We start from the raw sequence: 23,643 nt of genomic DNA, 5'->3' as shown, positions 1-23,643 counted from the left end.
TGCTAAAGAATTGCCCAGGCTCAGGTATACTTCTTGGTTCTGAAATCTGAAAGTAAATGCCTTCCAAATATCGGCTGCTGTTGCAGTGCAATTTGATGGAATGCTACCTCAAGACCATAAGCATTCACTCAGTACAAGAAATCACCAAAAAATTCTTTGGAAGCAATAAAGTCGGCTAACATTTTTTTACATTGCTATTATATACATTTCTGTCCTATAAAAAGATAATGGCTCCTATGTGGATACCTCATGTTCCGTGGATTTTGTAATCTGTTCATAAACTTGTAATACTCTATGCATGATTATATTTTTACTTGCAAAAATAATTAGTAAAATTATCCTATTACTAAAAGCAAACATTAGTGGCAGGAAATGCATATTGCAACTCCAACACTTGCTCTCTGTCCTGAGAAGTTATTCAATTTCCGTTCCCGAGACGAAGCTGGTATTTTTTTGTATATTGAAATGACCACGCTGCACACTTACCGATTCCTCACTCTTCTCCGATGTGAAATCTCCAAAGAAGCGAATCCGAAAGAGAGAACACATTCGACCTCCCTCAAATTGCATGCCGGGCTAAGTTCTTTACTTAAGATTTACCTGAATTCCTTTTCCTCGTCCGGCCCTTGCTCGGGAGGCAGGCACTCCTGCCTACTCCTAACTCCCTCTTTTCCCTCCAAAGCCAGAGCTCGCTGAGCTTCAGGGAGGCGCCAGTCCTCCCTCCCAGGCCCGGAGGCTCTTGCTGTCGGTAACCCGCACGGGGCCGAGGAGCCCCGGAGTCATTGTGCTGCGGGAGCCGAGCACAGCTGTCAAGGCGCAGCGCAGCTCGCCCCGCCGGCGGGGAGGAGGGGAGGAGGGTCACAGCCCCGCGCCGCGGCAGCACCCGCCCGCCCTTCCCCGGCCGCGCTCCGGGCGAGCGGCCTGCGGGGCCGGGGCCGCTCCGGAGCCGGGCGGGCGCCATGCTACAAACCAAAATGGCTGCCCCGGGAGGGAGCCCGGCTCGGGCCTCCGCCGGTACCGCCGCTCCGCCCGCCGGACCTCGCCCAGGTACCATCCCCGGGCCACGGCGACCGGCGCGACCTCGGGGGCCCCGCGGACCCCGCTCGCCCGGACAGCGCTGCCCCCGCACTCCGCGCGCAGCCCGGCCCCCGGAGCCAGCCGGGCCAGTCCCAGATCGCCCTCGCCCCCGGTACCTGGAGCTCGGCCCGCTCCACCTCCCAGTGCGCCCTCTCCATCTCGAAGCGAGCCCACTCGTGCTGGATGTAGTGCAGGATCCCCGGGATGGTGTAGTGCTGGGGCCGGGACAGCTCGGCGGGGCCCGCCGCCTCCTGACCGGCCGGGGCCGCGGGGCCCTGGGGCTGCGGCTGTTGCCCTCCTCCTCCGCCGGCTCCAGTCCCCACGCAGCCCCCACCCGACTGCAGGTTCATGCTCCCACCCGCCTGCGGCGGTGGCTGCTGCGGTCTTGGGGCGGCCGCCATCCCACCGCCTCCTCCGGCTCCAGGGTGCTCGTCCATTGTCTGCGGGGAGCCCTCCTCCTCGTCCCGCGGCGGGGGCCGGGAGCAGGGGCCGGGGAGGGGGCGAGCGGCGCTGGCTGGGGCGGGGAGGAGGGGGCGGGCCGGGCGGGGGGGCTGCGCCGAGCGGGTCCGGGTGTTAGCGCAGCGCGGAGCCGCCGCCAGCCGCCATTACAGCCCCGCGGCCCTCCCACCCTCCCACCCGGCCGGGCGGGGAGCGAGCGGCGCCTGCCGGGAAACCGCGGCCTGGCCTCCCCCGCCGCCTGCGGCCCGACGCGCCTGCGCGGGAGGGAGGTGAGCGCCGCGCGCGGGGGAAGCGGGACGGCCCTGGGGCTGGCGGTCGGTTCTCGCGGCGGGGCGGCCTCGCCCCCGCCTGGGCCGGCCCCGGGTCGGTCGGTCGGTCGGTGGGTGATGGGGCTGGCGGCCTGGGGCTCGGCCGGGCGGCTCCCGTCTGCTCCGGGTGACAGTCGGAAGTGGCGGCGAGGCTCGGTTCGCCCCGCGCCTCGGGAGTGCCGAACGCCCTGGGAAGAGTCGGCGGGAGTGCGGCCAGGCCGGGGCCTGTAACCTACAGCGGCGCGCAGCGCGCGTCAAACACTGCAGTTTTTGAGACTCTGCGCAGTTCAATGGTGCGCTGAGTTTGCCCTACAAGGAGGTGGTTTAGAACAGATGTATTAAATTTATGGTATGTTTCTGGAAGCTGGCTAATCTCTGGTCATTTTCATGGTATCTCGGTTGTGATGCGTGTAATGTGTTCCCCGCTTGATGAGGTTTTGCAAGAAATTACTGGTCGATTTTATCTGGCTCAGTTTTCTCAGTGATAGCAATGCAGCGTTTGATGCTGTAGTTTGAATATGCTGCAATTACCTCGGTTGCAAAATACTGCTTTAAAATGTAATACTTAAAAATTATCGTCACATCCTACTTCAAATGATCTGTAGGTCACCCATTTTAAGTAAGGTAGGTCTTTGGTTTTGCCTCTCTTCAAAGTTTTTGCACGCTGTAAAAATTCACTACATGGATAGTTTCCTAAAAAAGGTCCATTCTTGAAAGACCTAGAATTCTGTTAATTACTGGGAAAAAATACTGTTTGTCTTAATACTGGTGTTTCCTTTCTTTACTAATCTTTCCTTAGGTGTGTTGCTTCAGTTAGTTCATCCAGTCCTTCCTTTCTTCTCCATTAAATCATTTCCTACTAAAATGTCATTGTACATTCTTCCTGATTCCATACCCATTAGGCAATCTAAATCCAACTCCTTTCCACCTCAGCTGATTTGTTTTCATTGTCTACTGACAGTACTTAATCATTATTAAAAACTGAGACTTAGCTCATAACCAGTTTAATCTTTTGTTTAGCTCCAATTGTCCAGGACTTTCCTCATTCCTGAGTATATGGGAGTTATTGCAGTTTAATTCCGTTACTACATTCAGCCAGCATTTTGTCAACAGCAAAGGAAAACTTTTTTATTCTTTCCTTCCTCCCTTGACTTCCCTAGATAATTAAGGCTGCTTTTTAAAAAAATCCTTGTCCTGAAATTGAACACAGTGTTTTATTTTGAAGCCACACAGACATACTTGTTTCATCTTTTTGATGAATTGTTATGGGCACCAAATTTAACCAGAATGCAAAAATGACTTTCACTGATAAATTTAAAATTGTATGTGGTTTTATTAAAGCCTTGTTCACAGTCAGAACAAAAGTAGCAAGACCAAGGGTTCTGATTATGTGTGTGGTCTTCATTTGTTACATGGTTTTGGGCAATAAATCTATAGGAAGCTCAATAAACAACAATTTTAAAATACTTGTTCCTGTGCTACACCTGCCTGTGCTTCATGCCTTTATCATTTAGCCATTTAAACATTTTCATTACTGTTTTAATTCCAGTTTAACCCATTTTGTTCTACATTTGGTGAAGGGCCTAGAGGAGAAGCCATATGGGGAAGAGCTGAGGTCACTTGGTCTGTTCAGCCTGGAGGAGACTGAGGGGAGACCTCATCACAGTCAAGTTTCCTCGTGAGGGGAAGAGGAGGGGCAGACACTGATCTCTCCTCTGTGGGGACCAGTGACAGGACCCGAGGGAATGGCCTGCAGCTGTGTCAGGGGAGGCTTAGGTGGGATATCAGGAAAAGGCTCTTCACCCAGAGGGTTGTTGGGCACTGGAACAGCTCCACAGGGAAGCGGTCACAGCGCTAAGCTGAGTGAGTGACAGAGTTCAAGAAGCGTTTGGACAACGCTTTGGGGCATAGGGTGTGACTCTTGGGGTTTTCTGTGCAGGCCAGGAGTTGGACTCAGTGGGTTCCTTCTTTGTGGGTTCCTTCTAACTCTGAATATTCTATGATTCTATATTTCATGCACACATAAAGTGCCATTAGAACTCTGCATCCAGAAAATCAACTTGTTTAGAGTTGGACAGTGTGGTACGTTGTTTACCTATAGTCCTATCTAACATTTATTTTTAATTCTTGGTGAAGCAGTTCTGTAAATATGCAGTCATGCCATTTCTTCTTTGCAAGATTTTATCTCTTACTTACATTCTAGCTGAGAGCCCTAGAATGTTGCAAGCCTTTCTTAGAGTGCAATAACTAAAATACTTCTAAATCTGTAGACATTGACTGGAGTGGTTTTAGTTTGAGAGACACGTGTCTGAATTACAGCTGTACAGCAAGTACAATTCAAACTTAGGTTGGGTTTCTTTTTTTATAATTTATGTCCCAGAGTATCTATAAATACTAGTGAAATCTGTGACAAACTAAATTCAGTGCTTGTATCTATACCAGAGAAGTAATTAAAATTAGGCGTAAAATATGCTTTATATTACTGCGCGTAGAATCAGCTGGGTTAGCCTCGCTGGAGACTTAAGATCTTTTTATCTCCAGAACAGGTACTGCAGGCTTTGCCTCTCTGTGAGGTCTCAGCTGTTATCTGAAAAGGAGTGTCACTCAAACAGGGACAAGTTACTTTGAGGTGTCTCACGTGGTTATGCAGCCTGCAGAGCTGACATGTCCTGGAAGCAGCTCCTGAACCATCAACCTAGCAGTGTGAGTCACACAGGCCAATCACAATATGAGTTTTCTCTCATAGATATTTATCTGTGAGAGATATTTTAATGAGGGTGAGATCTAATACACTGGAAAAGCTCATATTTAAATCACAGCAGATAAACTGTATGTTATCTGTATGCATGCCAAATTATCCTTACAGAAGAAGTATTTTGTAAGGGAAGTAAAGGAGAGTGCTACTTAGTCACTCCAGAGGGTAATTTCTTTTGAAGGAAAGTTTGCAATTTCCAGACTTTTTGCATCTTCCCCAAGTGATACCTTCTGAGGTTTTTGTCTATAAGGATTCTTCATTCAGTGATAGTTTCATAGGTGTTTTGTAGATTGGGTATGCAGGACATGCAGGAAGCATATACCATAGGCTGCTCTGGACAAAATTTCTAATGCATGGTTGACTGGGATGGAGAGAGTAGGACTTGATAGTCCATGAGGATCTCGATAGTCTCTTCCAGACTTCGGTTCCTAAGCATATTTGTGATGCAGATAGTTGTCCAGTGACCTGGAATGAGACAGCCTATTCATTTCTGACAAACAGCCTTCAGATAGTAATGTCTTTTCATTACTAAAATGAGCAAAATAATGGCAGAGATCTGAAAGGCTTGCATCTTGTCACCAATTACCTTGAACCATTTGATTCTGCATGCATAAAAGCATCATAATCCATGTGTATGTGCATGGATACACGCAGGCATGTGCATGAGAATGCTCAGAAAAGCATGTAAGAGTTGTATCAGAAAAAGTGTAGCTGGCTTTGTAAGTAGAGTACTGATTATTGATCAAAAATGGTAGCTTCTCAAATACAAAGAACTTGAAGGAATGGGGTTTCTTTACCCATCAACATGCAAAGATACGCTTTTTGTTTGTTTATTATACTTCACAGGTTTCTTAACATCCTACATAGGCAAAACTCATTTTAACATGTTTTCTATATCTGAAAGCCAAGATGAAAAGAGAATAAATAAATTTTGTTTGTTAGAAACAAAACTCAGTCGTTTCCCTTTTTTGCCTAAATTGTGCAAGCAAATGCTTTTACTACTACAAATGATTTTTTTCAGAATTAGTTCTAAAGGAAATAAAGAAACCCCTTAAGATATTTTTAACACTAGCATTATTCTCAAAGTCAGCTATGCCTGCATGCTTTTTGTAAATTTTTACAAAATTATTATTTGAATTTGTTAATTTATTCCAATTTTTCTGTACAAAACTGTGTGCTTGTGCTGCCATTTATATGAACAAAATTTCTGGTTAAAATTCTGAAAGCTATCTTTGGGGCTGGTGGGAAAATACAGAAATGGCTACAGAAAGAGTGGACTTCTTTCCTACAGACTGATTACCTGTTGATTATGTTTTCCATTCCTATCAATAATAATTGTCTCATAAATTACAGATAACATCTTTGAGTGCTATTGTGGTTCTACCTCTGTTACCACATTTTTTATTTTTTTTTATCTATTCTGGATAAGAGCATTTGTGCAGATTAAAAAGACAAAACAATCTGGTCTAAATATTTTCATCTGTAAAACAATCCAGCCTATTCATAAGGATAAATGCAGTTAAAATAGTCATAACATCAGAAAGGGATAAAGGGATTAACCGTGTACAAAGATTTGGTTAATAAAGGAATAATTAGGATTAGGGGCCAATCCTGCAATAGGATCATATGTATAAATTTGTTGTATGTTTTGCTGTTATCTATTGCTTAACAGTAACTCAAAGTACAACAGTTCTGTCAGTGCTCCTGGGGTAGTTGTATTGTCCTCCCTGTCCTCCTGTTCTCAAGCCCTTGGTACCATTTGTGACTAAATTATTAAAATATCTTGGATCAAAACAGAGAACCATTAGTTGTTGTTTCAGCAGTGCCAAACACAAAGATGAAGTGTAAAACTCAGATGAAAAAAGAAAAGCTGTCTATGCTGCTGTTATCTGTTATGCAATTGGTCTCCTGTGTCTGAGCTTGCTTAAAACAATGGGCACCATTTCTTAGATTGTTTCTCTTTCATGCCACAGCTCCTTCTTAAGTAGATTTAAAGCTTCAGGTTCCTTCTTTTGTGAGGTTGGCCCTTGCTAGGGGTCCTCATTCTGAGCTGGAAGGAGTCGTTCATTCTTGTCCTTCCTGGAAGGTTTGTATCAAAATCTGACTATGTCATCTCACTGTTTCAACTTTATGCTTAAAAATATTAAGACATCTTATTGCAACTCTTACTTCCAGCACCAATTCAAAGTAGAATGTGGGGGGGAAAAAAGAGTCACATACTAAACACAGCAAAGATCGTATAGATGGTAGTATCCCATTTAGTCATCAATGTCAGCCTACTTGCCATCCAACAGTGAAGATCCCATCATACATTTCTATCTGGGTCCTTTTTAATCTTAATGACCTGGTTCATTCTTTCTCAGAGATGAACTTATGCTGATGCAGAAACTGTGGGTGCAGTTCACAAGCTGCATGCACACCACGGCAGCAGCACTGACCAGATCCACAACTCTTCTGTCAGAGTGACACAACAGAAGTGCGTTCCTGAAGAGGTTTCGTATGCCTGGAGGAGGTGAGAAAGCTCTGAGACTGTCATGATTCCAAACAGATTCTGTTGTCCTGAGGATTGATCCTGAACTAACTGTGTGTCACTTAACTAAGAATGAATTCTCAGTATCAAGTCAAATTAGTAAAACTACATTTGAAATTACATACAGAAGTCTAAACTTCTTTGTAGATGGAGTAAACCACAGTATGCTGAGAAAAAGAGGGTCACTTTCTTGAGGTCCAAGTGGTGGTAAAAGAGGTGACTTCTTTTAGAAAAAAGTGACCACTGTGAATCAGAAGTAAGCAATAATTAGTGTCAGCACAATATATGGGACTTTTTGCATCACTGTCATGAAAGATTTGTATGGTATCACCCATGGATGGTATATAGCCAGCTTATTCAAGTTGCTAATAATATGATGCAGCAGCCATGCAGCTTGCCTTTTATTTTGTCCCCTTTTGCTTTTCTGCTTTAAGATACACTGTTTTTACACAAAGAGCTACACTGTGTTGTTTTGTGGATTGCTGATACATTTTTTCTATTTAGACTTCCTCACAGAAGCTGTGAGATTTTAGGTGCACCAGGTAAGGACCAACTCTTCAGAACTGGAATAGAAGGAATAACTTTTGCAGTAGTTGCTGTATTTTCAGTGCACAAACCTCAAGACTATTTGGGCCAGTAAGTCTGGGATCCAAATAGAGAGTCAGATGGAAAACATTACAGTGATTGTTCTCAGGCATTAAAGAAAATAACCCAGAACTTCTATTTCAAAAAATTACATTTGCTTCTTACCCTATTTTCATGCTTTTCAAAACATCAGAGATGTCAATTGTTTAGCAAGCAGATTCTGGTATGTGCTGTGCTCTTTTTAATGCCCTCTTTCACTGTATTTTGCATGAGGTATATTTATATTCTACAGGTATGTTTCAGTGGTGTTGGTGGATTGATGCTTATTTAGATTGAGGTAAAGCTCTCTTGAGTAATTAATGTGAACAGATTTCTCTTTACTTGTTGAAGACCCACACTTAGTTTTCATTGAGTGCAGAATTTACCTTTTGCGTAAGTGTGGGAAATCAGACAGGAGAAGACGGATTTGAGTAGCTCCTGGTCCAGCTCAAGATGTGTGTTGATACTGCAAATACCCAAATATTTAGGAATCTCTCATTCTGCATTAAGAAATGATCGTGTTGTGGCCCATGCATTTCCCTTTGTCAGCTCTCCATTCAATTTGATATGACAATGGCATGAATGTAATTGTTAAATACAAGTCAGGGGGAAAAAAAGTGCTTATAGGCAAATTTTACTCTTAGGAGCTGTATTAGTGTGGCTCGGTATCAGGCAAATTTCTGATAATGTTCTCAAACCAGCTAGCATGCAGGAAGAAAATGATGAATAGATTTATGAACAAGTAATTGTTGACTCCTCCAATTTCCCAAATCCTATAAGGAAATTAATTTGATTGAAATGTGAAAATTTCAAATGTGAAAGCTATTATTACATAGTTTGTGATTAGTTGTGTGGGGGGAAAAAGGGAGTTTTTCCATGGGATGCGTGCAAAAGATTCAAGTTTTTTTTCAATGTTCTATGTTTTGGCAATAAACTTAGTTATGAATATATGCATACCTGGGCTGGCTAGCTTTTAGGAAGTGTTTACTCCTATGCATTACCACTCTTTTTTTTTTCCCCCCCTCCCAGAAATACTCTTCTTCATTCCTGCACCCAAAATTGAAATCTACCACTGAAATCAACAAAAAAGAAATGATAAAATTTTTTCTTATGGTTAACAAACAAGGTCAAACAAGATTGTCCAGGTATTACGAGCATGTAGAAATTAATAAACGGACAATGCTGGAAGCTGAAGTAATCAAAAACTGTCTCTCCCGTTCAAAGGATGAGGTAAGTTTTGTAGTTTTTGTTTTGTGCATATTTCACACCTTTCCTATTGATAATTCTGAAGTCTATCAGTGTCCATTGCAGGTCATTATTTCGTTTGTACCCATGACAAAAAAGATTGACTTTCTAGATTATGGGTTCAGCTGGTTGATCTGTTATTCTGTATTGAATAAATATGTTTTTCTCAGGCTTACAGAGATTTTGGAGTAGTGTGTATCACTGTCATGAAGATTCCTCTGGTTTGTTTGAAGAAGCTCAGAAGTCCAGGAAAAACTAATTTTATCCTTGTATTTCTTGTCTGGTAGAGACGGATGGAGAGATACTACTGTTGTTTTGCCAGAAGGTAGACAGCAGAGTACTGACAGCTCCAAATTTAAACAAAGAACTTAGGATAGAGGATTCCAAATTTTGAAAACATTATCTAAAGCACAGGGGGGGTTGGAAACACAAATTTTTAGGCCTCTGTATTAGAGACCTAAAATTATTTTTTATTCAAAAAAAGTGTTCATGTGTTCCACAAGAAAGTCAGAAAACCCAGAAGTTGGAAAATTTCTTGGATGAAGGTCGAGATTTTCAGGACTCACTTAATTGAACCATTGGTTCTTCAAGAAAAGCACCAAACTTTTGCACATTTACTTGAATTAGAGGAGAAAGATGTGACTTGGACAGTGAACGAAGTGTTTTGGTTTGTATTCTGAAGTCAGCTTCTTTAATTTTCATTAATGATGTGTGTTCTTGCACAGCACTCCTCACATACTTCATTCTAGGAAACCTCAATAAAAATAGCAGTTCTTATAAAGTCCCTTCGTTCGCAGCTTTGACAGTGGCTAGAGAAATGAACCTCTTGGTGCAGCTCTGCGAGGGCATTTCCGAGCACAAGCTCCAGCGCAGGCGCTGCCGCTGCCATTTCGGGCACCGAGCAAAATGACAGAGAGAAAAGGCGGCGGCATCTCCTCTAGCGCCGTGTAACGGCGCCACCTCCTGGCTGCCTCCTGTTGGGAAAGATGTACATTCCCCTCTGGGTCTGGAAGTCTAATATTCTTAATTTTTACATTAAAATAGTCATAATTTTTTAAATAGGGAAATTACCTTTAGGTCTCTTTTTGAAAGGGCTTGCAAGTGAAAATTATGGGGAAGTATTGGGTGCCTTTATAACACCAAACAAGTCACTTCAGTTCTGCATGTTTCAGTTTTTCCATTTAAAAAGTGGTGGCATATTTTCTGCCAGCAGATGAAAAGCGTGGTGTAACAGTTACCGTACTAAATTTCTTTCAAGTCAAAATTTATGAATCGGGAAATTCATTGTTCTCTGTGCGTCTTACAAACCTGAAAGCTCAGGCTCTTTGAGCAATGTGCTTTATACTGTTGTATGCTTAAATGGCAGCTGCTATATTTGGCTCATTTTTCTTCTGCCTAGTGCTCTTTCATTGAGTATAAGGATTTCAAGCTGGTGTACCGACAGTATGCAGCCCTTTTCATCGTTGTTGGCATCGACCAGACAGAGGTGAGAAATTATATACCCTCTTGCAATGAACGTTTATAGTGATTATCAAAGGCTAGAGCTCAAGTTTTCATCCAGTATGGAATTTTTCAATAGCAATTAGAGAATTTCAAGGAGTCATTGTAAAAAAATTTTAAAAACCCCCAAGCCAAACGAACATACCCCACACCTCCCCCAATTTTTATTTCTGTGAAGTAAGAGAGGTATAAAAACAAGTGTGCTATGTTTGACTTCGGTCTTTAGCGGCAGAATGAACTGTTACCATGAGGTAGTCTTCCTGAGCCTTGTACCGATTCTGCACTAATTTATGTGGGGTGGGGTTTCTCAACAAATGTTAGCATTACAGCCAGATCAGCTGTCTCATCTGTGGTGACTTCTCGCTGTTTTTAATGTCCTTGGCCAAAGAAAAAATTCCTATACTGTCAGCTACAAAGATGCCATTTTATTTTGCTTTTCAAAAAGGGGAAAAAGAAAAAGGTATCTGAAAGGTGACAAGTACTGTTATTTCATTTGTTCAGGTTGCACCTGGGAGGCCTTAGTGTTTGCATTGGTTCCTGGTTCTCAGAAATTAATTCAGCACTTACTACTGGAGACCTTAACAGGGTGGTGTGGAAGGTAGTTGCTGCCTACCACGGTGTCTTCAAGTCAGGGTTATCGTGGCAGGCAATTTGGGACAAATTATTTTAGCTTTGCTACAGAAATCGCCCAGCAGAGGCTGGCTCTGTGCTACAGCTGGCTGGTGTGACTGCAGCATGGGTAAGCTTAACCTAGTTAGCTGTGTCTGTCCACAGAGCTGAGCTGGGGGGCTGGAACAAAGGATGCAGTGGGATGGCAGCAGCCCGGGTGAGAGAAATCCATTGGCTGTTGCAGAGCTGCTCTGTGTGGCCAGCCTGGAGCTGCTGCCCTGAGCACTGCCCAGCTCTCAGCACCTCTGCTGGGTAACCACACACCTGAGCAGAGTGCTTACTCCATTGTCTAGTGGCTTTCCACTCACCACAAACTGAATTAACACAAAGAATACTATTACATTTTTTAGCTATTGATTTAATATTCACTTGGTTTTAATTTCAGAATGAGATGGCAGTGTATGAATTAATTCATAATTTTGTGGAAGTTTTGGACAAATACTTCAGCAGAGTGGTGAGTGAGACATTGAATCTATTATGAAACATTTTTTCTTTCAAAATTTTGATGAAAGTGTCATTTCAGAGAATAAGTCAAAAAAGAAAAATATTTAATATTTTAGAATTTTGATAAATATTATCACTGTGGGGAAAAGCAGTATGAGTTGATTTTTCAGAGAAGTAAAAGTATACATGGGTTGTAAATCATCAGACAAGGAATACCAGAAATATTTCTGTTAGAAAAGCATGGTTTTATATGCTATAGGATTTCTTTGGGTCATGTACTCTTAAATTAGTCATGGGAATTTTATATGTTTTAAAGAAATAAAGAGGTTTTACTTTGCAGTTCTTATGAAGTTTTTAGCATTACATTCCCCAAATGAACTTCATTCATTATTAAGATGGTGTAAGCATGAAGCAGGGAACTGACATCACTCTCACTGAACAAGATCAGAGGGATGGAGCAAAAAAAACCTCAAAAACCAGTCTGTACTTGTACTCCCCATATTGTTGTCAGGCAACAGTGGATATCTGATAAAATAGCTATTATAGAGATAGTAATTTGGTTAAGGATTCAACATCAGACATGGCTCCACTTAAAATGACACTGTTCCTTTTGGTGGGCCATTTTTTTGCTTGCTTGTCTTTACAAAGTTTGAAAATGCAGCATTGTAATTCTGGTTAGAACATTTGCCATTTAATATAGGGTTTGTAATAATCTTGTTACAAAAAAGAATTGACTGAAATCATACTTTGATGTGTTCAGTTTTAGTTAACCTTTGCTGAAACGTGTTGGATCCCTCTCAGAAAAGAGGACTGGATAGTTTCCTCTGTAGTCCATGTACCTGAGGGTATTACATTGGTAACTGTACATAAAAGGTATCAGTATGCAGGGTCTGTAACTGCTTTCCCAGTTCTAGTACCATAGCAGGCGTGGCAGAGAATTCATGCTTGAAAAAGTCATCTGCACCCTTCACTGTTTAGATGCCTGGCAAATCTTTTAGGCTGTTATCTCAAGTGACATTGCCCCAGCCCATTGAAACTGCTGGTACTAAGTATATCACTTTCTGACTGTACTGAGTTCAGAATTTGTCTCTTAAAATTGCTGATTGTAGTCCCAACCTAAGCAGTGATAACCAGGAACGGAATTAGATCTCGGCAGCACAGGAATGCACAATAAAATTTAGTCACATCTTATTTGTCTGATTGAGCTAATAGTTGCCAACCATGTCTCAAGTTTTATTCAATTAAAGCAGACAAAAATAGATGTAGTTCTTATAAATGTAGTGTATATATTATTCTTTGACCACACATATAAACCAACCACTGATAGCTGTTAGAAATTTGCTGAGTTCATCATACCAGAGGGGTTTTTTTTATTTTCCATAGCATTTAAGGTTTGAGACTAGAGGAACCTAAAAGGGGGGTGGGTGGTAAAGGAAATCTCATGCCATTCAGTGGTTCTGGTTTTAATATCATATAATACGATAAATGGCAGAGCACTAAGACAAGGGCTGTAATTCTAGCTGAGGTTTCTGACAGTAACCACAGAGCAAGAAAGTATAAATCTCTACTTTTACAGATTAGTGTTTAGGATTTGTAGAATTTTAGAAGAATCCCAAATTATGATAATGGCAATGGAGACAGAACACTGGGAAAGGAGAGAACATTCGCCCCACTCTAGAAGGACTTTTTGTCATCTATTATTTTTAGACTTGAGAGCTTTAAACATTCTCATGTACTCTATTTTTATCTAATGGAGTTTACAGAGCTTGAATTCAGATATGAGAACAAACATTAATGGAATTAGGGGGAAAGCTTTCAAAGTTGCTTGTGAGATGTAATCCTGAGTCCCCTTCACTTTTATACAGCTACCCGGAGAAAATTCTGCATACTGTTCAGAATTCCAATTCAGAACTCCACCTACTTTTTAATGCTGAGAAAACTTAAACTGATCAGGCCCTTAAAATGCAATTTTTGTGATGCATTAAAAACTTCTAATTGAAGAATGGCAGAGTCACTCAGCAGAGGCCTGTAGACTAAAACTAGTCCAGTTTAGATCATCTTTAGACCACAGAAGTAGTAGCAATTTTACCAGTAAAACCTTACCAGCTTTACTCTGTCTTAAAACCAGGTTTAGATCATGAATGAACACCACATTATCAAGCTACATTCTCAGGTAGCAGATAAAGATTCCCTCTTTTAGTAGAGACTGGGGAATCTCTACCCAACTGTGCAAGATCTTAAGTGCTAAGGCTGTTATTAATTGTTTCTAAGTTTAGATATTTAACTGAGGCACCTAAGTTAGAAATTTGGTCATCCTAAGCTCCCATTACTGGCAGTGGAGACCAATAAGTATCTCGAGAAAGTGAGTCATGCCTCAGGTGTGCCAAGTCAACTGGTGAAGATTCCCATCTCTTCTGCTGACTGCAGAGAGACCACAAGGGCTTCTAACTCAGACATTTTGGTTAAATGAGTAATATACTGCTTGGGGTAAATACAAAAATAGAAGTGAAATGATGACTATATGAAGAATTGTGTTGCTGGGGCTGGAGAATACTTAGAAATGCTAAGGGTCCAAGGCTTGGAATTGCCTTGCCTTTCCTAATATATGCAGCCACTACCACAGCCATGGGTATATACAGTGTCTAGATTTTGCTGTTGAATGATATGCAGCAACAACTTTAACTGTGTAAACTTGGCATTAAGATCCTGGTTTTGCAGAAGGAGGAAGAGAGAATATAGGGCTGGAACTGCTGTGATTAGAGTTGCTGGTTTTCCACCCACTCACTCAGATGGCACTGCCCTATATTCAGATTGTTACTTGTGGGTGACTTCACTGGTTTTTTCTAAGTAAAGCAATAGCTTTGATTACAGAGACAGGTGACACATGTAAAGCAAAGCAGTGTTGCAGAAAAGAGCATGTAATTGTCCAGTCCAGAACAGAAATCTGAATCACTCTAAAATTTTCTCTTGTTATTTTGAAGACTTTCTTTATCGTTTGAAGGAATGTGTAATGTTTAATGATAATGAGATGAGATCATCTGAGATAAGAGATCAAACTGTAACTAATGGCTGCCTATCTCTTTTCCTTGCAGAGTGAATTAGATGTATCCTTTTCAGTATCAGAAATCCGTTTGTTACCACTTTTTGGTGTATGTTCCAGTTCATACTGTCTTCATAGCACTGACTGTCAGTCAAGTCAATGCAGAGGTTCACCAGTTTTGCACTTGGAGTAAGTAGCACCCTTTTGGCACCTTTCTGAAAGCATAGCTGATGTTCACATGGGTCACCTATTTAAATCCCCCATCATTAAGATAAGCCTGGTTCCATTTGAAGTAAGATACAGAGAACTTGCTTTGAGAGAACTAAGTACATGAAAAGTTAAATTCATGGGGGAACTTTCAGGCTTAACTAATTACTACTTTAAGTTTCGCTTTGAGTTTACAATGAAATAGATATTGAAATTACTGTAATAACAACTGAATGTTACAGCTGTGTCTTGAGCCAAATAGCAGCACTATTTTTAAGATTATTTGCAGTTTGATCTTCTTTCGTGAAAGCAAGAAGTGAGTTTTACTTTCTGTATCCTTGGAAAGAGGGAAAAACCTGAGAGGAGAATATTTAGGAAACCAGGTGTTAACTTTTTTTCCCATTCCTCCCCTTACACTGCTGTATTTTCATGTGTATGTTTTGCAGGATATTAATTAATATATGATTTAAAACTTCACCCAAATACAAATACTAAAATACAGTCCTGAACAATTACGCACAAATAGCAAGTAAATAAAACACAATACTGGAAAAATTAAACCAGGAGAATGTAGCACAGTCTTCCTTCTCAGTTCTCCCAATTCCACTGCATGTTCACTCTACTCCAGCAATTCTTATGCTTATATTTGTTGTTGGTTAAATGCAGATCTGCTGGTACAAAGACTTTCAGTTATACACCTGAAATACAGTTGCCATCTTGCAATTAAGTCCTGTCAAGTAATTTATTTACTTTAAGAATTACCACTTATGAAGAACATAGGAAAAGTCTGTAATTTTTCTTGTTCTTACCTCTTTACTGAAAAAGGAAAAAACAAATCAACAGGAAAGAATTAATTTCACTTTTGAAAATATTTTACAACTTGCTACATGCTGATATTCTGTCTTATTTGCTGACTACACACACACACACACACACACACATACACACACACACAGAGTCTGTGTTTTCTTCCTGAAATTTAGAAAATGCTGTGGTGTTAGTAAAACACTTTTAAATTCACTGATACTATGAAAGAGCAATAATGACATTCCAGTGTGCAGGGACTCTTAAGGTGTGTGAGCGATTATAGTAATACTTTTTTTGTATTCAGTTAGTTCTAATCCTTAACTATGTGTTCATGTATATGAGCTTTGCTGAATTAGAGACTAACCTGACCTATTCAGTAATTACACATGAAAAGAATTGCCTGTGTTTCCAATAGTGTACTTTGAGCATGCAGTTGCCTGATTATCTGAGTCATTTGGTACACTGATGATTCTAAATTCTGCTGCCTCTGCTCAGCAATTTCCTACCAAGAGCTCTACACCTTGAGCTACTTCCAATAGCCCATTTAATAGCTGAGAAAGGCTGCTGCATATCATAGAATGGTTTGGTTCAGGAACAATTTTACAATAAAACATTTTACTTCTATATATGTACAAAATAATTCTCCCATTTAGGAAGAAGACCTTAATTCTTAAGTTTGAAAGACTACTTAAAATAGTCAAAATGAAGTGAGATACCCTCCCTATTAAATGTAAAGCAGAGGTGTAACTATGAGGATGTGGGTTGTTCAGGACTGTATTTATTTTTGACAACAGCTTGAATAGCTGACCCAGAAGAACAATCTGGACAAGTGCCTTAGCTATTATTGCAGGGCAAGAAATAAACCATCAATCTGCCTTTCATAATGTGTAAGAAAATATGATCCCCTGACATTAAACCACTGCCTTTGCCAAAGGGTCTCATGCTAACTCTTGTGCTCAGTACAGTTAGCTTGGATGCAAAGTATCTGCTGGAGAAGGTATTGTCTGAGGGTCTGCAACAGTGAACACCAAGTAGTATTTACACAATCTTTGTTTACAGAGTATCTTGCAGGAGACTCTCATAATTTCCTGACTCTCTGCTATTATTTTTGTGTACAAATCCATAGGAAGTTTATTTTAAATGTGATAGTGACTATTCTATATAGCCAGTAGTGTTTACTAACATGAAAAAAATAGCAGGAAATTACATGAAATCAAAACTGATTTAAAATAGACCATAATTACTAAGGCTATTCAGCTATGCACAGTGCAAATCCAGTTAAATCCAAAGGCTGAGACCATCACACAGTGGGGATGTCCCTGGAGCCCACACCAAGCCTGCAGCACATGCACTGGGGTTCTTGCAGCTCCCAAACATAGTGCATTACCCCAGTATTCCTGGCAATGCTGCTCCAGCTGAGACAGAACTCCAGCTCTCACTTAGCTCCACACCCAAATCCATCCAGGGCATCCACACTGTAGCTCATGTCATGGTCTGTCTGGAGTCAGATGTCGAGAAGGGTGCCTTGGGCACAAGGCAGGGACTGTGTCCAATCTGAATCCTTCCCAGGAGGATTTATACATCATGTTGGTGTGTGACATAGGCATGTATGACACTAAACAATGCATGAACAATTGCACAGTTTTCTCATGTATACTGCAAAAATGAACATGGATTAGCTATTGGCTAAGTACTTGAGAATAGCCAGCTTTTTATAGAAGCTTTCATGTGTGAATTGTGAACCACTTAGCCATGATATGATGTCCACTTTCATTTTGAAAGTCGGTTACACACTTAAGAATACCTATGCTGGAATGACATAACATTCCTAAAGTTGTTTGGATTGTTTTTAAAATATCAGTAAGCAGTGTTGTTGGGCCAGCTGAACGAACAAGGACTGAAATTGTCCCTCGGGGTGTTGTGCCCTAATGTGTTCATAACACTGAATAAGCCTCAGTTTGCCTATAAAATAAGTGGGCAGGGTTTTCTGTAGAACTAAAACTCCAGCTTGGGTGGTGTAGGAACTACTTTCTTGCTATGATGAGGACAAAAGAGACTATGAAAACACAAGTGTTAGGACAGCAGGTTTATAGGGAACAAAATGCTGGTGAGCGTGACAGTTTCTAAAATTACTAAAGGTAACTTTTCTATTGCTTGAACTGGTGAAGCAAAGCTTACTTGAAGATACATTATTAACTTCCAGAAGAAACAGATACTTATGCTCCCCTTGTGGGAAGGGAGGGGGTGACAGAGTGCTCTAGGACTAAGCATCTGAAGAATGTTGTCTTGATCCAAAAAAGCCACTACATTCCATTGCAACTAGCTGCTGCTGCTCCTCCTAGGATAGATAAGAAGCTTTGATACAGGGAATACTTCATGCGAATCAACTGTATTCTTCAGTCCCCAGTGGGATAACACTGAGAATACAGTGCATTTAAGGAGTGAGAAAATTGAATGATTAATTTAGTCTGAGAATCCGTAAGGATACACTTCAGTTTGCACTGTAACATAAGTGGAAGAAATGGAAACTTAAAAGGACTAGCTTAAAAGTAGCTTAGTTGTTCTAGAGTTTCACAGAACCTGAAGGCACCTTTGTCTCCTATTTAATGTCAGCATAGTCATTTGAGGAAGAAAGGGTCAGAAAGCATTTCATGGGTTTCAGTGCCTTAAACGTGCCTGCCATTAGATAGGCTAAAAGTTATGGAAAGTGAATGTTATCAAAGATGAGGCAGAATGTGTGAGTCTAGACTACATAAAGAAGCAACTCCAACTCAGCTCTAGTTGAAGATGAATGTACAGGATAGAAATTAAGGGTTTGTAGTGCTGTATATTCAGTAGCAAACCATCTGCCCCCTATGTACCTGCACTGTAATCTACAAAGCCTTTGTTTGTGCTCCTGGGTGTGTTCTGTGATCATAGGGTGCACTTCATCATCTCTTAAGCCTGGATACATCCTTGAATTACTTGCCTGGAAAACCCTGAGATGTCTTAAAATGCCTCCATATGAAGAAGTTATTTATTACATACAAATCCTAACTGTGCCTTTTCCTCTTCTTTTCTTCCCCTCTCCCCTGCTCAACTGTCTATATAATGTTTTGGGAAAGGAGACACAGTACTTGTGTCACATTTACCTCCTCTTAGTATGCATGTGGCATAAAAACACTGGAAAAGTAGAAAGTACCATTGATGTCTTTAAGAACAGGAGCTCTTAAAGTTACCAAAAGCCAGCATAACATTTAAAATGCCAATTGTGTAGGTACCATTTACTTCTGCTGCTTGGTATGCAGCTGCTGCAGGATTGCCAGAAATTGGGAAGCCAAAGCCGGGGGGGCTCACCTTTGCCCAGGCTGGCATGCAGAGATTAACACGTCTGCTTCTGCACACTTGTTTAAAAAGTCCTGTTAGCCTCTGCATGGATCTAGTGAAAGTCCCTTGATCTTCTTTGTGGGCAGCCAGGATTCTTACTGGAAGCAAGACCTTAAATGACAGCTCTGGGTGGAGCACATGGCAGTGCAAACACCAAATACAGCTTTTTCCTGTTGCCAGCTGCTCAAACTGGTTTGCTTTGCTGCTTTCAGTTGGGTGTGGATCTATGACTTCAGGGCTTTAAACCCTGAAATCTGGGGTTACTTGCCAAACAAGTAGTAACAGGTGGGGACGATGAGCCTTGCTAAGGATCAAATACATATCCTTCCCTGGGCAGGGCATTCAGACATAATAGCTGAGCTGTGTTGGCAGGATGCAATAGAGCATAGGTGAAACTTATAGGAAGGGGAAAAGAGCCAGGGTTGCTCCCTGTACAACCCAATTGTTTGCCAAGAACAGTGTGGTGAAGGGAGGTAGGATGGTAGGTTGAGGGTAGAGATTAAAGAATGCTTTGGGACCTTCCAAAATCAAGTTGATAGATCTTTCCAGAATGGTATTAGTATCCCCACTCAAACTGCAGATGAAATTACTGTTTCTGGAATGATGACTGTGAGATTACCACATTAGAGATGGACAGAAATCATACCACTTCTCTGCAATGGAGTAGGCCTGTTTGGAAATAACCTGGAATGGCCTGCAGGGGAATTTACATCTCATTGAACCACACTGGGTCTGAGTGGAACAGCTCCAAGATTCTTACTGGTGTGGGTGCAGTTTTCCCTTGACATGGTATTGGCTCTTCTGGAAATACATCAGGGGAAAAACAGTACTAGATGTGATTTAAATGTCTTCTTAAACAGGATGACGCAGAAAAATAAGATGGGAGTGTCAGGTTGCTGCATCGTCACTGATCGTAGCTGAATAAGTTGTCTGAGTTTTAGATTCTAGGAACTGTTAAAGGAAGAGGAAGGTCTGGACTCTGCCATGGGAACTGGAGCAGTGTGAATCAGTGGTAGAATGTAAAAACTAAAAGCCAGGTAGGGGCTGGCTTTCCCACTTGTTGAAACCTGAATGGAATGTTATCTAATTTCCTTAGTAGATCCTGTAGCCCAGTGCAGAGCAGTGCCAGAGATGAACTAAGCAGCAAAACCGCTGTCTTTCTAAAAATTCTCACATTACTGGAATAAAGAAATCCTAACTTCTCAGATTAAAATATTTCTGTAAAGGCTGCTTTACTCAGTAAGTTTATCATAGCAAGAAATTTGTCTTCAATCTTTCAACTGCCAAGCCAAGTAAAGCTACCGCCTTTGTCTCTGGCACCACAGAAATGGTGACTTTGCAGTTTTAAGGACAGCACTGCTCTTCAGTATTAAAAGGCATGAGTCTGATTTTTAGAAACAATGCAGGCCTATGCTCAGATCCAGGAAGAAGTCCAGTATTTGAAATATAATTTAGAATTAAATTAGGTGGTTAAGTTTAGGTCACCAAATTAGAAGCCATCTGATGAACCATGGGCATCCCCAAGACCCTGTTGACAGCTATAGTTTCTCACCTAGCAGTAACATGTAGAAAAGTTATCTGGGTACCTGAATTGTGCTACTACACATCCCTAGACATGCTGCGCTCTTGGTCAAGCAGAACACTTCTGCTGGAGCAGTGATACAATTGCTTCCCGTTCTGCACAAATACACAGTAGCACTGAGTTCAGCCCAGAGCATTCAGAGCAAGGAGGAACAAATATACACAGATACGTGGCTCCTGAGCTGTTGTCATTTGCAGTTCAGTACTCACACTGCTCCTGCTCTTTGGCAGAGCAGTACAGCTGACTGCTTAAGTCAGATTCACTGGCACTCAGGAGTCAGAGCAGTCTTCTTCAATGCCTGAGTCATGTGCAAAAAATAAGACTGAATTATCACACTGAGCAGAGGAAAATGTTCAAAAACCTGATTCTTGCGACTCCACTGATTAGCAGGGAAGTCCACTAACATAAATCCAAGGACTAGAGCAAAACCAGGCTGTCTTCCTGAGTTCAATCCATAGTGTCAATAAATAGCATAATGGGCAGAGAAGGCACTCAAGAGACTCATATCAAACTGGGGGAAATGTATTGAGAGATGTATTTAGAAGTTACTGTACAAAGTCTTGCTAGCTCCACTGTAGTAGTCCTCAAAACATGGGCAAGATTTAGAAGGTACAAAACGCAGGCAATGCAGATCTGTTGTGCTCAGTATAGAACATGTAAAGAGCAGCAACAGGTGGAGAGTAGGGCAGATAAAGGGTTATTCATGCTCTGTATATGTACGTCAGTGAGGCATAACAGATGCGTCCAGCAGGCTGCTTTGCTGTGCCCATTTCCATTTCAGGTTCTGGTGATAAATGGCAACATCCGACTCTTTTCACAGCACAACCCTTGGCAGTTGTTCAGTGGATGCACTGGACACTCATGTCTGCATGTATGCACTTGTGTAATGAATGCCAGCCACATCATACCCCAGTAAGGCCTGTCATCGGGTTTTTTTGAGACAGATGCTGTTAGATAACGTTAAAGAAAGATCGGTTATGGACAAATTTTGTATATCACAACTACGAATTTGTATTGCTCCAGATTATCTTCCTATGGGTGAATATTAGAGATTATAAATACATTTTAGAAAGTATTTAAAATATGACCATTTATTTACTTCTGCTCCTTTGTGAGATTTACTGCTAGATCAATGACTCAACTTTATGTATCAGCACACTCCTCTTAAGCTATTTCCAAGCAGATCAAATACAGTTAAGCTATTTCCAAGCAAATTTCAAGCAAGGAAATTTTGAGAATCTAGTGTTTAAGAACTTAGTAATTACTTTTCTTGGAAGAATGCAGAATTTTTATATCTTCACATTCAAGGTTGTTAGCCCTTGATAACATTTTATATATAAACAATACATGGTACTCATGCAGAGTAGAATTAACCACCTACCTCTAGTTTACCTGGCTTTTGCCACTGTGTCCTACTACTATATTCTAGGACAGGATACTGTTGGGGCTTCAACATCTCTACTTTTGACCACTCTGTGATCAGAAAAAAAGTGTCAGTCAAACCACTTCCCTAGCTTTATTAAAATAATGGCAAATAAACTAGAATAAATTAAGAAATACTTATTTCTGTAATTTTTTATTAAAGACTTAGGTGCCCAAGATTTTTTCTGAATTATCCTCACATTGTTCAAAATACACTTAACTTGAAACGTTTCTAGATCATGTTCAATTTGGACAGAGTGCACATCATTTTGGATGAAATGGTGCTAAATGGTTGCATTGTGGAAACGAACCGGAACAGAATTCTTGCCCCTCTGTTTGTGCTGGACAAAATGGCAGAAGGCTAGGAAGATGGAAGAGTGACTAAGGCATTTTACAAAAGATGGCAAAAGCATCAAGAATGTGCCCATAGCACTTTTCTGATGTTGCAAGACTGACTCACGCAACATTCAAATTAGTTAGAAAATATTTCTCATTTCTCTTATACTCTGTGTACCCAATGGGAAAGATACATGTGGATGCATTCAGATGCAGCTTTACTGACCCAGCAGAAATCTTCCTAGAATGGCCAATAATTTTAAAACATTTCGAGGATGAAGAAATGGAAACTTACCATGACTGACTAGATATCACTTTGAATTATGTAGTATCATGCCAGACCTAGAAGACAAAAACCATGGAAATATAAATTCAAACGGAGTTTCAGTCCTTCCCTTAAGCACCAACTTGATTTATTTTCATACAAATTTACTGTTAATAATAGTTCTGTGGTTTTTATGGCCACTTTTAAACTATATTCATCCTTCATCAAAAAGCTGTTTTCCCTCCCTTTGCCATGCAAGTCATGGACACAAAAAGAAAAGTACGTATGTATTAAGTATTTCTGCATATTTTTCAAGTTGTAACTGGAATTATTTAGCTCTTAAATATTATAATATTAATAAAAGATAATTAAAATCAGAAGTTTAATACTCTTTTGTCATGTTGGCTTCATGAATTACACAAAACCTTTTCCATTTTGGCACACAAGTGATCTTGCATGTGCTATCCATGCACCAAGATTAAAACTGTTGCAGAAGATGAGGAATAAAAGGTACCCAAGTTCTCAGTACCAGGTAGGTACCAAATGAAGTCTCCCTTCTTGAGCAGGAAGCCATAGCTACCCTACGTTGCATTCCCAGGCATCCAGCATGCTGACTCACACCTGCACACTGCTCTCTAAGCCAGGGGACAGTTAGCAATCTCAGCTTACTTCCAACTTACCTTTCTAGAACTCTTATCTGGCTCCTTCTTAACCTCCAGCCCAACCCTAGATATAACCTGGTACTGAACAAGCATATTCTGCATCAAAGCACGTACTGGTCACATAAATACCACCCAGAAAGCAGGGTCTAAGGAGCAAAGAGTGTCGTGTGTGACAATAATCCATGGGGCTTTCACACAGTAACACGTTTATCGAAAGAAGATGACGTCGGGTCTGGAGCAGAGTTCCACAAACCTGGACACAGGTGTTTGTCTGAAGCACAACAGGCACAGGACTGGGTGGGATGGTGGATGTTCCCCTCCAATTTTGCACTGGGGGAAATCTAA

The 23,643-nt window shown here is 41.2% G+C and overlaps 2 protein-coding genes across 15 annotated transcripts in view; one reads left to right on the top strand and one right to left on the bottom strand.

Annotated features, from left to right (window-relative positions):
• The window catches only part of STRN3 (striatin 3), a 62,597-nt gene extending 60,991 nt beyond the window's left edge, over window positions 1–1,606 (bottom strand). For 3 of the 5 annotated variants that reach the window (XM_048306115.1, XM_048306117.1, XM_048306116.1), the window contains exon 1: window positions 1,194–1,606. In XM_048306115.1, coding sequence (XP_048162072.1) covers window positions 1,194–1,514 — 321 coding nt within the window. In that variant the 5' untranslated portion in view covers window positions 1,515–1,606. The remainder of the gene's footprint in view (window positions 1–1,193) is intronic. The other 2 variants (XM_048306118.1, XM_048306119.1) reach the window with 1 other exon arrangement.
• Window positions 949–23,022, top strand: AP4S1 (adaptor related protein complex 4 subunit sigma 1). 10 transcript variants are annotated; one of them, XM_048306125.1, is made up of 7 exons: window positions 953–1,047; window positions 6,963–7,111; window positions 8,783–8,983; window positions 10,398–10,484; window positions 11,553–11,621; window positions 14,704–14,715; window positions 22,272–23,022. In XM_048306125.1, the coding sequence occupies exons 3-7, from the start codon at window positions 8,846–8,848 to the stop codon at window positions 22,398–22,400; spliced, it is 435 nt and encodes a 144-aa protein (XP_048162082.1). In that variant the 5' UTR covers window positions 953–1,047; window positions 6,963–7,111; window positions 8,783–8,845; the 3' UTR covers window positions 22,401–23,022. The 10 variants fall into 10 exon arrangements, with proteins under 10 accessions (XP_048162087.1, XP_048162082.1, XP_048162078.1 ...); XM_048306127.1 differs by lacking the exon at window positions 953–1,047 and adding an exon at window positions 1,766–1,805; XM_048306126.1 differs by lacking the exon at window positions 953–1,047 and adding an exon at window positions 1,826–2,193.
• Window positions 23,023–23,643: the final 621 nt, after the last annotated feature.

Source organism: Corvus hawaiiensis, chromosome 6 (genome assembly GCF_020740725.1).
Source record: "Corvus hawaiiensis isolate bCorHaw1 chromosome 6, bCorHaw1.pri.cur, whole genome shotgun sequence".
Lineage (NCBI taxonomy): Eukaryota > Metazoa > Chordata > Aves > Passeriformes > Corvidae > Corvus > Corvus hawaiiensis.
Note: the sequence above shows the minus strand (reverse complement) of the source record. Positions and strands in the feature narration are given on the sequence as shown.